Genomic DNA, 15,476 nt, shown 5'->3' with positions numbered 1-15,476 from the left:
GGGGGGGATGCAGGGAGGTGAGTTAGGAGGCTGCCCTGAAATCCAGGAGTTTCAGGGCAAAGGACCCCGCTTTGAACATAAAGGAGGGGCCCCAGAGGTGTAGTGAGGGCCCTGGGCCAGCCCAAGCTGATGGACAGGCATCTGCATGAGGGCACTGCTTGTGCCCCGTGACCTTGGCTTCTTTTCGACTCACCCAGCCAGAGCTGCCGGAACCTCCCAAGACTGAGTGAGGGAGGCCCCCAGGGGTCCCCCGACCTTTCCAGATGGTGCAACATCCTATCTTTCAAAGGCAGAGCCCTCTCGCAGTTTCCTGCTGCGCTCTGGGTCTGAGGCCGCCTCCAGAGCTGCTGGTTGAAGTTCTTTAGAAACGGTGACTGATGTAACCAGATAATTAATGCCTAGCGTGAGTGGCTAGCAGCTGGAGTTGAACCACTTGATGAGGCAAAGCAAACAGTAAGAGCCTGCTGTTCACGCTCAGGCCGTGGCTTCATCTACGCCTGACATATTGTCTCTGGTGCTTTCCAGCTGGGGCCACAAACAGCATCACTGTGAAGAATGCCACGTTCACTTGGGCCAGGAGCGAGCCTCCCACGCTGCATGGGTAAGTGGGACGTGGAGAAAGCCACGGGGCTCTGGGCAAACACAAGTTTGAATTCCAGCTACACTCCAGCTCTGTTACCGTGAATAGGTCACTGCCTTTCTGAGCCTTAGTTTGGCTCGTCTGTCAGATAGATCCAGTCACACCTGCTTGGCCTTCAGGGAGAAGCAGCTGAGAGTGTGCCTGGCTCAGAGAGTTCCCTCAGACTGTATGTGACAAACCTTGTACAGATAGCGGATAGGTTTAGGCAACAAAGGGAAATTTCTGGTTCACGTAACTGAGAAGGTTCCCTTTCAGGGACATGGATCCAGGGGCTCAGACAATGCCATCATGACTCTCTCCACCTTGTCTTTGTTCCCCTTCCATCTGTGCTGCTTCCTTTTCAGACGTCCTCTCCCCTCATGATCCAGATGGCCCCCATTGACTCTAAGTGTCCCTCCTACCTCATCAGGAGACCCACTTGCCTCTTATTGGCCCAAGTTGGGTTATATGCCCCTCCCTGAACCAGTCACTGTGCCAGAAGAGACTGAGGGCACTGATTGGCCAGGCTGGGTCCGAGGTTGTGATGCCACCACTGGTGGCAGGAAGGCTTGGGTCAGCTGAAAAGAATTCTTGTCCACTCACGTTTGCTATCAGGATGGATTGTTCTCCATCCTCTCCAAGGTCCCCCAGCTGCCTGGCTTACCCTTTCTCACACCATTTCCACATCTGGGACCCTGCCCACCCCAGTCCTTATTTTTCCAAATCACAGGATCCAGGGAATTGACCTGATTCCCTGGGTAACTTGTCAATTGCCTCTGATTTCTTTCTGACCGGAGGCCTTGCCCAGGGGCTCTTTCAAGCCTCCTTAAGGAGTCCCCCAAACACAGGGCCACATGGGACATTTTTAGGGGCCAGGTTTATCCTCCATGCCCCTAAATAATTGCTCCCATAACTGGGTAGCCAAATTACTGCTGTATTTTATCTGGGGACGTGGGGAGGGGCAAGGGTCAAACTCTCCAGAGAAAAGAATCTGTGTTAACACCTCCCTTGATGGGACTGCTTGTTTAGGAAGTTCTTTCTTGTGTCTAACTTAACTTCTGCCTGCTTCAATTATAGCTTTTCTCTCTAGTCCTGCTTCACAACTAAATAGTCTGTACCTGTGCCCCCATCCCTGCCTCCATCCTTCCAGTCTCAAAGACCTTACCTTCTTGTTCCAGTCACCCTTCCTCACCCCTTGAATCCCCTGCAAATTTCTCCATCCAAACCTTTTTTCTCGTCAGCCTATAAAATATTCCTGTCTCGCCTGGACGATCACAAGAGCTGCCTCACTGGGCTTCCTGTTCTGTTCTGCCCCCTTAATCCATTCCCCTCCCGGCACAGAACAAAACAATCAGTGTGACCATGCAACAGGTACACAAGAATTAGACAATGGCAGCAAAATCCATCAGCCTTTCCACCAATATGTTGAAATCATAATAGCAGCGGCTGCAAGGCAGCCGATAGCCGATGTCAGTGAACCCAAGGAGGCCCTGGACGTACCCGCTCTTCCCCGGGTGGGTGGAATCCCAGCTCCGACTTTGCTGTCCACGTTGGAGGGGCCAGTCTTTCTGGCAGTGTTGAGCCTGTTTTATTGTACTTCGATTACTGTTATCTGCCATAGGGCAATTTCTGTAGAGACGTGTTTCTGAAACTCAGATTCACCCCCTGCATGGCTCCCAGCTGGGAAGCGTGTCCTCTGAGGCCCTCTTCAGTCTGGCTGCCACCCACCCACCTCTTCAGGATTGGCCTTACTTTCCCTGCCTCATCTTGTGTCATCGACGTGTCCACCCCTGATCACGCCTGTGATTTCACACCCATGGGCCTTTCCTCAGGCTGTCCCCTGGGTCTGGGGCACGCTTACTCTTCCTCCAGTGTTGGTTTTGGGGTGTCCTCTCCCTTGGGCACCTGCATCACGCCCCCAGGCAAAGCTGATCCCCTCTGCTCGGCCCCCTTACGGTGGCTCAGCCCCTCAGGTCTGTCCCGCGGGATCTTTTCTAAGATGCAGGTGCATCCCAGCACCTGTCACAGGCCTCAGGCCCAGAGGCCTCTGAGACAGTTCCCTGAGCTAAGCTCATCGTAGACGCGGCGGGAGGAGTTTCCAGACCTCAAAGGCTCGCGACAGCCCTGCCTTCTGTCTCTCTCTCCACTCAGGGGTCCGTCCAGCTTGGGCGGGCCGAGCACCCCCAGCTGAGCCCCAGGGTGTGTCGTGTCGTTTCAGCATCACTTTCTCCATTCCGGAAGGTTCCCTGGTGGCCGTGGTGGGCCAGGTGGGCTGTGGGAAGTCGTCTCTGCTCTCAGCGCTCTTGGCTGAGATGGACAAGGTGGAGGGACACGTGGCTATCAAGGTAGGAGGCCTGGGTGGGGGTGGGGTAACTAATGGCCAAGGGGGAGGCCAAGGGCAACATTATGTTCTCTTTTATGACGACCTTGTTACGTGGGAACAGCTTCATCCTTTCTCCTCTTCTCTGTGCCATCCTAGGAGGCAAGATTGTGGTGTCATTTATTTCCTGCTATGTCTCAGCACCCAGAATAGTGCCCGGCATGTAGTGGGCACTCGATAAGCATTTCTTGGAGCGTGGTCTGCAGCAAACTCAAACTCATCTTGCAGGATATTTGGGGAATAAAGAGTCCTGGGCTCAAACAAACTTGGGAAATACTGCATATTCTGATTCCCTCCCTCCTGGAGACTTATAAGAAACATTAATAAAGTAAAGGCTCTGAGAAGTCCTGCAAGGAGAAAAAACCTATTTAACTTTGGTTAATCCAGCGTGTCCCAGACACATTTGTCTGCATCTTTTGGTTGTCTGTGTAGCAACTCCTTAAACCCCTAAAATTACTGTCTCCTGGAATCTACTTTTGGGGATGCTGGTTTGTGCCATTGTTTTCATTTCAGAGCAAAATCCTTTGCTGATTATATGATGCCCTTGAGCCTAGTGTGCCTTAGAGAAAGCGTATATTACAATAGTTGGGTCCAGACTAATGACATTTAGCCCTTGTTTTAAGAAATGACCTGTCATTACTTTCAAATATATATTATAAAGTAAGATTAATGGGCAATGTGAGCTAGGTTAATGGAAGAAAATTCCAAATCACGGTGGGATCCACATTGCGTTCTGTTTCACTAACCCCGGGTTTCCACAACTGCAGCCCTATTGATATGTCAGGCCAGGTAATCTCTGCTGTGGAGGCTGTCATGTGCATTGTAGGATGTTTAGCAGTATCCCTGACCACTACCCACTAGATGCCAGTGGCAGCCCCAAGTTGTGACAGCCAAAAGTGTCTCTAGACATTGTCAGATGTCCCCTGGGGGACAAAATTGCCCCCAGGAGAGAACCACTGTTTTAAAGTAAAAACGCTTTAAATACAAAGATATGATGGATCTAAAAAGTGAGGGTGCTTGAGTATTTGGTTTGATAAGGTTATAGATTTATTTGTGACTGGTTATTTTGCCTTGGTAAGGGGAGTGTTAGAAATGTGTCTAACACGTTTATTTTTTTCTAAATATTTTAGTTGGTAGGGCTTGTGCATACTGTGTCTGAATTATCTGTGGGTTGTACAGTGAGGCTTTGTGATAGTTTGGCCCCTTTAAGTTAGGAGACTGGAGTCAGCAATTTGGTTATTTATCTCAGAATGAAGGAGAAGAGTTGGGTTACCTGGGTTCCATTCCCAACCTTGTCCTCCTAGAATCCCTTTTTGAAGAAACTTTGATGGCTCCCCTTTGCCTTTCCAGTGAAGCCCATACTCCTCACTAGGACCACCAGCCCCCCTGCCTTCGCCTGCCTCCCAGCTCATTCCTGCCTGTCTTCCCCTCACAGCATGTTCCTGTCACACCAGGCTTCTTGTTCCTTGAACTTGCCGAGTTCCACTCATCTCCAGGCCTTTGCATGTGCTGTTCCTCCGACTGAAATGCTCTTCCCTCTTCTCTTGATCAGACCAAATTATTTTCACCTGTCAGTGCTTGTTTAAATTTTTTTTTCAATTACTAAAATATGTAAAACAAGTGCCCTCCCCCTAGCCTTTATTTTTATGCCACTTTTGACACTTTATATTATGTGGAAATAAAGACTTTAGAAATGGACAATTTTTATACAGACATCCTTGGTTAAATTTCATCAAGGAAATTTCCTCAAGGACTCCTTCCCTGATGTCTCAAACTAAGTCTCCCTTTTTATTTTATTTAAAAATTTTTTTAAATTTATTTTTGGCTGTGCTGGGTCTTCTTTGCTTCGTGCGGGCTTTCTCTAGTTGCAGCGAGCGGGGGCTACTCTTCATTGCGGTGCACGGGCTTCTCATTGTGGTGGCTTCTCTTGTTGCGGAGCACAGGCCCTAGAGTGCATGGGCTTCAGTAGTTGCAGCGCGTGGGCTCAGTAGTTGTGACGCACGGGCTTAGTTGCTCTGCGGCATGTGGGATCTTCCCAGACTACTGCTCGAACCCGTGTCCCCTGCATTGGCAGGTGGATTCTTAACCATTGTGCCACCAGGGAAGTCCCTAAGTCTCCCTTTTTTAAAAAAAATGTATTTTTTAATTGATGTACAGTTGATTTACAATGTTGTGTTAGTTTCTGGTGTACAGCAAAGTGACTCAGCTGTATGTGTATATATACACTCTTTTTCAGATTCTTTTCCATTATAGGTTAAGTCTCCCTTTTTAAAGGACTTTTTAAAAGTCTCATATTTTTCTCTCTTGGCATTTACCACAACAATAATCAAACCATTTTCTTTTATCATTCAGGTACTTCCCATTCTTGGGAGTTAGGAGGTTTTTGTTTATTTTAAAATTTATTTTATTTTTAATTTCTTTTTCAATTTTTTAAATTGAAGTATAGTTGATGTACAATATTTTATAAGTTACAGGTGTACAGTATAGTGGAGCTAAGTGTTTTGTTCGCTGCTGTAGGCACTCAGTGAATAGTTACTAAACATGTAAGTGTAATCTCATCAACGAGGATTTCAGCTCTCGAACTCCTAATGTTGGGGCTAGTGATTGACCTAGTATGGGCTCTGGTCCCAGCCCTGGTGACTGTAGTCCTTTGGGACTCGGCTTCCCTCTTGTTAAAACCATAGATATGATGAAAATGTCTCGTGAAGCAGGGCCCTCCTGGTGGGTGGGTAGGCCGGCTGCTGTCTTGTTCACCAAGTCTGTCGGTCTTGCTGCCTTCTCCGCTTTCCTCCTAGGGTTCAGTGGCCTACGTCCCCCAGCAGGCCTGGATTCAGAATGTTTCTCTCCGAGAAAACATCCTTTTTGGACGCCAGCTACAGGAACGGTATTATAAGGCTGTGATAGAAGCCTGTGCCCTCCTCCCAGACCTGGAAATCCTGCCCAGTGGGGACCGGACAGAGATTGGTGAGAAGGTCAGTAGGCTTCAGCATGGCCCCTGTATCAGTCAGCTATTGCTGTGTAACAGCTACAAAATCTGAATGGCTTATGATGTTAAACACTTAACTCTCCTACTTATGGGTGAGTCGACTGTGACTGGTGACCCAGGCTGGGCTCAGCTGGGTGGCTCTGCTCCATGTTGCCGGCCAGCTGATCCTGGCTCCAGGCTGTGGGTTGGCTCAGGTCTGCCCCACGTGGCTTCTTGCTAGGTCCTAGGTGAGGGAGCAGCAGCTCCACGGGGGGGAAGCTCTTCTAATGGTGGCAGCAGAAGCCCAAGAGAACAACAAAAAAAAAATGTGATGTCCCTTAAAGCACACTGTCCTTTCTACCCACAAAGCAAATCACTTGGTTGAGCCCAAAGACAAGGGACCAGGAAGTGCACTCTACCTTTGCAGTCATGTGACTTTGTCACATGACCAAGGGCACTATACAGAGAAGAGGGGTGTCAATGATTCAAATGTCCACAGTTCCTTTCAAAACTGTGATAACGGTAAAAATAATACAATAGCTAACACTTACTGAGTAATTACTATGAGCCAGGCACTGTGCTAAACATTTTATACATATTTTGTCCTTACAGCAAGCCATGAGATGGGATTTACTGTTAACCCTATGTAATGGTTGAGGAAAAGGAGGCCAAAAGACTTGCCTGAGCCCCTTCCCACCTCAGGGCCTTTGCATGTGCTTTCCCCGCTGCCTGGCTGGCTTGCTCGAGTGCCCCCTAGTGGTTACGTGGTGTGCGCTCGGGGAGTGTGAATGTTCTACTGGGGCACCAAAGAGCTTTCCCATCTTTGCTTTTAGTTACAAGCCAGTGGCTCCACCAGCTTTCCTAGTTGGTGAATGATTTCTTTTATTTGAGGGAAATCTGCAGCTCCTTGGAAAGAAAAAACAAATTACTAGGGTTTTCTGGGTTTTTAAGTAGAAAAGGAGCCTGAGTTATTGCTAGTATAAGCAGAAAATAACTCAGTGAGAACTGAGTTTAAGGATACAAATGCATTTCCTGGAATCCAGGACCTGGAATGTGGTGGGGCTCACAGGCAACCTGGGACAGGCAACCTGGTTTCTCCTCTGTCTTTTGTCTCTGCTTTTCTGCACAGCTTTGTCCCTTTTTTTCACAAGTGTCTGTTTCTGCCACTTGGAGACTCCTCACTTTCGCTGTTTAGGTCCCAGTACCAAATTCTGGAGGGAGAGGACGTGATTGGCTTAGTTTGGGTCTGGTGTCTGCCCTGGGCCAACAAGCTGTGGCCAGAGGGACCCTCAAAATGAACCTGGCTACCAGGACCCCACCTCAGAGCATGGAGAGGGTGGGCATCTCTTGGGAGAGAGGCTGGGCAGTTAGCCCATGTCCACTTTGATTCCAGCCAGATATGGAAGCCATGCTGGGTTATCTGTTGCAGGAGGGCTGTGTGGGCCATGCCCCCTGGTTCACATTAGAAAATGGTGCCCTTCCTTCTGGCGAGTGGGACACAGGCTGGATTACAGCACCCCCGGGGCACAGCCTGCCTTGACTGTGTGGCTTCACCAGTGAGTGATCCAGAGTAGGAACCAGACTCCAAGATCAGGAGCCCTCCCTGTAGCCAGCACTGTCTGGTGCCACCGGCCTCCCTTTCCCAACTGTGCCGAGTACCCTGCTCAGCAGTGCCCAGAGGCTCAGGTTTTCTCTTTGCCTGTTTTACATTTGAGGCCGAACCCCCTGCCGGCACTTGAACCCACATCGGTACAGGTGTGATCTAACGCCGTTGCCACCTGCTCCATCCGTGGGTGGCGGGTGCAGCCCTGAAGGGCCTGCGGCCGCCGTCTCCTGCCTCCCGAGCAGGTGGCCCCCTCTGTCTGTCTCTGCTTCCCAGGAGGCCCACCCTTCTAACGTGTCTCTGCCCAGGGCGTGAACCTGTCTGGCGGCCAGAAGCAACGCGTGAGCCTGGCCCGGGCCGTGTATTGCGACTCCGACATCTACCTCTTTGACGATCCCCTCTCGGCGGTGGATGCCCACGTGGGGAAGCACATATTTGAAAACGTGGTTGGCCCCAAGGGGATGCTGAAGAACAAGGTACCTGCTGCACGTGTGGCTCGGGGTCTGGGTCTGGCCGTCGCTCTTTGGTCAAGTCGCAGTGTGTCCCCTTTGGGATACCTTAACTTAACTGGACTCGAGAACATGTTTCTAATCCTTCCCTTGGCAGCCTTCCCGGGACAGCCTTCTTGCTCTTGTCTTTATAGGCGGACGTCCTCGGCACTGAGTGGAAGTCATTACCTCCACTTGGCCAAAAGAAGCCTCTCTTCCTGATTAAATAACGGGGGGTGGCTTCGCAGAGGGAAATCCCACCCCAAGATCCCCTGTCAGCAGGGAGGCCGCTTTCCCTTCCCTGCTGAGATGGCCATGGGCTGAGGGACAGAGGTTTGAGCAGGAAAACTGCCACCACACCTTAACGTGAGAGGAAACGGTTCCTTTCCTCTTTTATTACTTTTTAATTTATTTGTTTAGGGGAATTATAGGAGAGGGAGGTTAACTGGCTCTTCTTCCCCCTCCCCCATTAAAAAAGTAAGACATGCCCGTGGGAAAAATGTAGCAAATTCAGAAAACCACGGAGGAGAAAAACAAAAGCAGTTATGCATAATCCCCCCACTTGGAGATTTTTGTATTTCTTTCCAGTCTTTTTGCTGTGTATATAAGTTTTTTAATAGGATTATCACATCATACCTAGATACAGTAAACCTCATGCCACTTAACGTGTTGTAAGCATTCCCATGCACACCACAAAAATTCTGTATAATTTTTAAATATTAAAAAAATTTTTTTTTGCTGTTGTCAAAGTAACATATGTCCATAGTAACAAAACCAGAGAGTACGAGAGCATATGTAAAGTTAAAAAAATGATTCTCTCTCATCCTGCAGCCCTAGCTCCTCTGTGGAAAGCAGGGGCCAGCAAATCTGGCCTGCTGCCTGTTTCTTGGGCAGCCCACTAGCTAAGAATGGTCTTTACGTTTTTTAACTGCTTGGAGAAAACCTGAAGAAAAATATTTTGTGACAGGAAAATTGCATTAAACTTACATATCGGCTTCCATAAATAAAGCGTTATTGGATCACAGCCAGCCCATCTGTTTATGTCTTGTGTATGGCTGCCTTCAGACCTGGCAGCGACCAGAGGGCCCATAAAGCTGAAAATATTTACCAGTTGACCATTTAAGAAAAAGTTTGCCAACTTGTGTAAACAGTTTGATGAACATCCTCCCAAACTTGGAGATAGTTAGATAAAATGTATACACATGTACAAAACTCTGTACTCTTTTCGGGGAGGGAGACACTTGAAAAAAATTCAGCTACTGCCTGCACATTTTTTGCAGCAGTGTCATTCTTTTATTCATCTACACATGCATGGTTCCCTCCTTCCCTCTCCTCCAGATCTTTGTTTAAAAATAACCTCCCCCATAACCCTTGTTAAAATTGCACCGCCCCTAACTACCTCGATATCCCTTCCCCTTTGCTAATGTGTGCTCACCATCCAGCACAGTGTTTTACTTACGTTGGTCATTTCTCCCCCGACCCTGGAATCTGGGGCAGGAATCTTTGTTTCCCTCCCTGCTGCCCCCCCGACCCCAGCTCCCGGCCAGTGCGTGTTGAATGAAAGCACGTGCGGATTGGAATGCTTCTGCACGCTTGCATCCCAGGCACATGTCCAACCTCGCAGTTGAGATCTGTGTCCAGGTGGGCGGAGGGGGGGCAGGGAATTTCCCTCTCGCGCGCATGCGCTGATGTGGCCGTGGCTCTGCCCGCAGACGCGGATCCTGGTCACGCACGGCATCAGCTACCTGCCCCAGGTGGATGTCATCATCGTCATGAGTGGTGGCAAGATCTCCGAGATGGGCTCCTACCAGGAGCTGCTGGCCCGGGACGGGGCCTTTGCCGAGTTCCTGCGCACGTACGCCAGCGCCGAGCAGGAGCAGGGGGAGCCCGACGACGGTAGGGCTGCGCGGGGCCCCGGCGCGGGTGGTGCCTTGTCCAGCCCCAGTTGTCCCCTGGAGGTTCCCACCAGCCACCCTAGCAGCTCATCGGGGCATCAGATGGGGGGTTGGGCCAGGCACCCTGAGGAACCATCTGGAAGGACTTTCTGGGCTGAATTGAGAGGGGGCCCCAGTGCTTTATAGCCGGGTCAGCAGAGCTGGACGCAAGTCCGCACACTTTTCTGCGATGAGGCTCTGTGCCTATTGAGTTTCAGGGTCTCGGTGGCAAAAATGGAGGTAGTGATAGTTACAGTCCTCCTGGCTCCCAAGAGGCTGTGAGAAGCCAATGGCATATGCGCCATAATCCAGAACAGATGTGAGGGTCATGAGGCCATACGTGGTGGCAGAGCCTGCAGGCTGGAAGTTGGCAGGACCTGGCTTCGAACCCCAGCTGCTGCTCTTTCCAGCTGTGTGATGTCAGGCCGTTGCTGATAAAGCAGTATAACAACAGAGCCAACCTTCTGGCACTTGGTGTAGAATGAACGTGCTAGATTACTGGAGCCTTTGGCACGGTACCAATGACAGCTGCTGTTATTACTCCCCTGGGAAGCGTGCCCCTCTGATGTCCCCATGCACTTGGCATCTACCAGGTCCAGGTAGACCTGCCCGCTTCCCAGCCACCACACCCGCTCTGTCCTCCCAGGTCAGGACTCTGAGAGCAGGGATAGTCCCAGAGGCACGCTTTGAATTCTGGGCTGGGAGCTCATCCTGCCTTTATTGGAAGCAAATGGGGTGAGGCTTCTGAGAATCCTGTTCTCTCTCTTATTCGTCGGTTTAAAATTCAGGGAATTGGTTGGCAGCCTTTCCAGGCTCCCCTGTGTTTATGTCAGATTGGCGTCTGGAATGGATCCTCTGCCGGTCCTCCTCGGAGCCTCGACCTGAGTTAATACGGAGAGGGAAGAGGTCACCTGATGCCTTTTCTGCTTTGGGTTCAGCTGTTGCTAAAAAGAGTGGAACTAAAGAGAGGTCACCTGTCCTACTCCGATCTCCCTCTTTCAGGAGCTAATTACAGACTCCCTGAGGGTCTGGGGTGTGTTTGTTACATACTTAGTCCCCAAACAGGTCTCAGCTTGGCTATCCCCCAGGGTGGGGCTGCAGGACTGCCTCGTTGCACAACTCCTGTGGGCAGAGTTGTCATCGAGGTGTCTGTGATGTAAAGACATACAACAGTGAATGGTTGTTGACTACTTACTGGGGCTTCTGTCCTTGACAGGGGTTATCCTGTTGACTCCTCCTACCAGCTTTTCATGAAAGAGGTAGGATGTGGTTCCCAGTTCACTGGTGAGGAAGCTGAGGCTTAGAGAAGCTTGTCCCTTCTATGCCTGGGACAGGCGGGTCCCTGTCCCTGTCCCTGTGAATGGGGCCGATCACTAAGAAAGCTATCTACTATTCATTGATTTAGTCATTCAGTAGGTGTTTACTGAGCACCTAATATGTGTTAAGTGCTTGTATTATTTTCCTAGGGCTACTGTAACAGAGTACCATCAGCTGAGTAGCTTAAACAACAGAAATGCCTTTTCTCACAGATCTGGAGGCTGGAAGTCTGAGATCAAGGTGTCAGCAGGGTTGGTCCCTTCTGAGGGCTGTGAGGGTTCCATACCTGTACCCCAGCTTCTGGTGGTTTGCTGGCAATCTCTGGCATTCCTTGCAGAAACATCACCTCAGTCCACCCTCATCTTCACATGGTGTTCTTCTCCTTGTGGTGTGTCTATCTCCAAACCTCCCCTTCTTATGAGGACACCAGTTATATAGGATTAGGGTCCATCCTCATGAGCTCACCTGAACTTATTACATCTACAAAGACCGTATGTCCACGTACAGTCACATTCCAAGATACTGGAGGTTAGGACTTCAGTATATGAATTTAGTTGGGCGGGGGGAGTATAATTCAGCCCATAACAGTACCATTCTAGGTTTTGAGGAGACAGAAGTGAACAAAATATAGGCAAATCCTGCCCTCGTGGAGCCCAGAATCTAGTGGGAGAGAAAGGCAGTAAGCAATCAGCGGAAGAAGATGGTGTCATGCAGCATTAAGTGCTGTGAAAGAAAGCACGTAGGGGAATGGGCTGGGGAGTGATGGGGGTTCGGGCAACTCAGGCAGGGTGGTCGGGGAAGCCCTTTGTGGGGAAGTGTTCTGACACGGAACAGCACAGGCCTCAGCCCGGCGTGAGCTTGGTCTGTTCAAGGAACAGAGAAGAGGCCAGTGTGGCCACACCGTGGTGGGCAAGGGACAGGGTGGGAGACGAGGCTGGCAGGGGTGTGGGTGGTTTACCCTTCGGGGCCTTCAGAGTGAGGAGTTTGGGTTTTGTTCTCAGTGCAGCAGGAAGCCACTGAATGTCAGAAAGGGGAGGGCACACAGCAAGAGTGCACACCTTCATTCCTCTGTGTTAGAGATTGCTGGAGTCCTCGTAGTTTTTTGGTTTGTTTTTTTTTTTTTTGCGGTACACAGGCCTCTCACTGTTGTGGCCTCTCCCGTTGCGGAGCACAGGCTCCGGGCGCGCAGGCTCAGCGGCCATGGCCCACGGGCCCAGCCGCTTGGCGGCATGTGGGATCTTCCCGGACCGGAGCACGACCCCGCGTCCCCTGCATCGGCAGGCGGACTCTCAAGCACTGCGCCACCAGGGAAGCCCTCTCTTTTGGTTTTTTTTTGAAGTGTAATTTACCTGCAACACTATGCTAGTTCCTGGTGCACGGTGTAGTGATTTGATATTTCTATACATCACAAAGCGACCGCCACACAAGTCTGCTTTCTGTATAGATTTGTCTTACTCTGAACATTTCATATAAACAGAATTCTTTAACGTGGTCTTTTGTGCCTGGCTTCTCTCACTTAGCCTGATGTTTCCCAGGTGTGTCTATGGTAGCTTGCATCAGCACTTCATTTCTTCTGATTGTTGAATTGTAGACACACAACGTTTTATTTACTCATTCATCAGCTGACGAGCATTCGAGCTGTTTCCACTTTTTGTCTATTATGAATAGTGCTGCTACAAACCCTAGGGGTTTTAAAAGAAAAGTATTTTCTTTTGCCAGTGCAAGATAGCTGACGCTCCCTCCAGCATTTAAACTCTAGGTTGGAATGAGTTTCTACATGTTCATGCTCCTGTGATTGGAAGGTTCTGCTGTGAGTCTAAGCTGCTTTCCTCTTGCTGCAGAGTCTCCTTGCTCGGATTGTCTCTTAGCCCAAGTCAAGCCAAGGTCACACGATGGGTGGTGGCAACTTCAAGATCACTGTATTTCATCGGCCTGCTTGGTGGGCTGCATGTAGGCAAAAATAACCCTCTGTGCTTTCTAAAGTGACGTGTGTGGGTTTATCTGAATCTTTTTCCCAGAATGAGGTCTCTGTCTCCCCTTTCTATCCAGCTGAGCAGGGACTGTCCTTATATCTTGTTGAGTTTTTTCCCTTCCCTTCCGCCCCAGCCGCCCGCATATCCAAAGCAGGTTATGCAGAACATGGAATGCTGCCAGTTAAAAAAATAGTTTTGTGTGCACGTCAGCACTTAATTTAGTGGTGAAAATACCATCCACCACCCTAGCTCCACTGTGGGTTTATTTCCCCAATTCAGCCACCCAACCCCATGCTGGACAGGTCACAGAGGTCTTCTGCCCATGGGTCTAAAAATCAAACGCCCTCCCCCCTTTCTTTCCACCTCTGTGGAGGGGCCCCCAGCGATAAGGCTTGGCGTCAGGGTCCAGACTTGCTCAGCTGTAGTCAACTCTGAGTGCCAGTGACCTTGGATTTGTTTGAACCACATTTTTGGCTCCTTCTAAAGGGAAACTTTTGTTTCCTCATTGGATTAATCAGGTCTTTTTTAGAACACGCAGGCTGAAGGACAAGTGTCTGCTGTGAGGGGATTCTTTCTCCCTGGAATGGGGAATAGTAGCTAGAGCTTGGGGTCGGGGGAGACTGACCCCTCCCCAGGGATATGCATGATCCTGTTTCTAGGAGACTTTTTGTTTGTTGGTTTTGGTTGCAAAGAGAGTTACAAAGTAGTTCGTTAACCTTGTACTTGGAAGATATAGAACATTTTCATTTTCTCTGGTTTCTTTATTAGAAATCTAAAACCTAGAATGGCGGTTTTCAGTAGAGAACATTTGTGCCTCCCAGGGACACTTGGCAATGTCTGGAGACATGTTTGGTTGTCACAGTGTGGGTGGAGGGGGACACTCCTGGCATCTAGTCAGGAGAGAGCAGGGATGCTGCTAAACAACCTGCAGTGCACGGGGCAACCCCCTGTGTCCCCCAGGAACAGAGACTGACCCAGCCCACGATGTCAGTAGAGCCGAGGGTGTGAAAGCCGCTCTGCTTTGACATCTCTCTGCCCAGGTTCTTCCCTTGTCATCTTGGGAGAAAGACTTTGATTCCAACGACCTGGCTGCTTTTCAGAACCTTATTCGAGACATCTCTCAACCTTGTCACTCATTTTTTTCCCTTTTTTCAGATTTTTTGGGGAATTTTTTTTTTACCTGATTATAAAATCACTATGTGCTCCATGTAGACAATGGCAAAGTGTAGAAAAGCTCCAAGAACCAGCAAAAAGAACATCCTTCTGCTCTTGCACTGCCCAGAGGGGAACTGCGTTGGCATTTGGCCCCTTTCCCACCTGTCTTTCTAGCCCAGGACCTTTTCCCTGAGAAGAGTAGGGTCCTAGGGCGTGCTTTTGTCATCAGTTCTCCTGTCCCTCTTTTGTTTCTTAACGTCAGGTCCCAGGCACCTCCCCGTGTTGCAGAAGTCTGTTGTAAGCACCGAACAGCAGCTGGAGAGTCTGTCAGACAGATGGCACATTCCTCCCTGCTGTCCTCAGTGTCCGTGTTTCTTCCCCTTTTGAGTCTGAAGAACTTGCAGGGCCGAGGCGGGAGGATAGGGCTGGGTGATGTAGCCGATCGATTCCGTTTTTGGTCAAAAACCAGCCGTTGACTGTAAAGCAGTGACTTGAATTCTTCCCTCAAGGGGGAGGCTTGCCTCCTGGCTCTTGCCCAAGCTGAGTTCCAGAACCTTCTTGAGAATAAACAGCGAGCCTGCGAGGTGCCCGCCTTGAGGGTCAGTGGCTGGCTGAACACACGGCCCGGGCAGTGCTTATTATGTATGTGGTTCAAGGGCCGGGGTGGCGCCTGGCTTACTAGTATCACAGGCCCGTCCCTGGTACTTAGAAGTACTCAAAGAAGAGTCATTGGGTTGCAACTTTTATGTCTTTGCTTCTTAATTATTTTATAGCACCCTCCCTCTCCCAACCCCCCACCATTCATATTTTCTCCTTACCCTGCTTTATTTTTCTTTGTAGCATTTAACACTGCCTGACAGTATATTCTGGATCTACTACTTGATCATTTCTTTTTCTCCCTTGGAATTTAAGCTCCATGAAGGTTTTCTTGTTCACCTCTGTATCCCCAGGGCTGAGAACAGTGCCTGGCGCATAGTGGATACTCAGGAAATGTGTTAAATAAGTGACTGAATGAGTTGCATCTTGATTGTTCAAGGCATGC

At 49.7% G+C, this 15,476-nt stretch overlaps 1 protein-coding gene across 6 annotated transcripts in view; it reads left to right on the top strand.

The window, feature by feature from the left end:
- The window catches only part of ABCC1 (ATP binding cassette subfamily C member 1 (ABCC1 blood group)), a 109,108-nt gene that overhangs the window by 51,109 nt on the left and 42,523 nt on the right, over positions 1–15,476 (top strand). For all 6 annotated transcript variants that reach the window (XM_024744575.1, XM_024744574.1, XM_024744576.1 and 3 more), the window contains 5 exons: positions 526–601; positions 2,838–2,964; positions 5,795–5,971; positions 7,876–8,043; positions 9,768–9,951. In XM_024744575.1, the coding sequence (XP_024600343.1) occupies positions 526–601; positions 2,838–2,964; positions 5,795–5,971; positions 7,876–8,043; positions 9,768–9,951 (732 nt within the window). The remainder of the gene's footprint in view (positions 1–525; positions 602–2,837; positions 2,965–5,794; positions 5,972–7,875; positions 8,044–9,767; positions 9,952–15,476) is intronic.

This window comes from Neophocaena asiaeorientalis, unplaced genomic scaffold (assembly GCF_003031525.2).
Source record: "Neophocaena asiaeorientalis asiaeorientalis breed wild unplaced genomic scaffold, Neophocaena_asiaeorientalis_V1.1 scaffold91, whole genome shotgun sequence".
NCBI lineage: Eukaryota > Metazoa > Chordata > Mammalia > Artiodactyla > Phocoenidae > Neophocaena > Neophocaena asiaeorientalis.
Note: the sequence above shows the minus strand (reverse complement) of the source record. Positions and strands in the feature narration are given on the sequence as shown.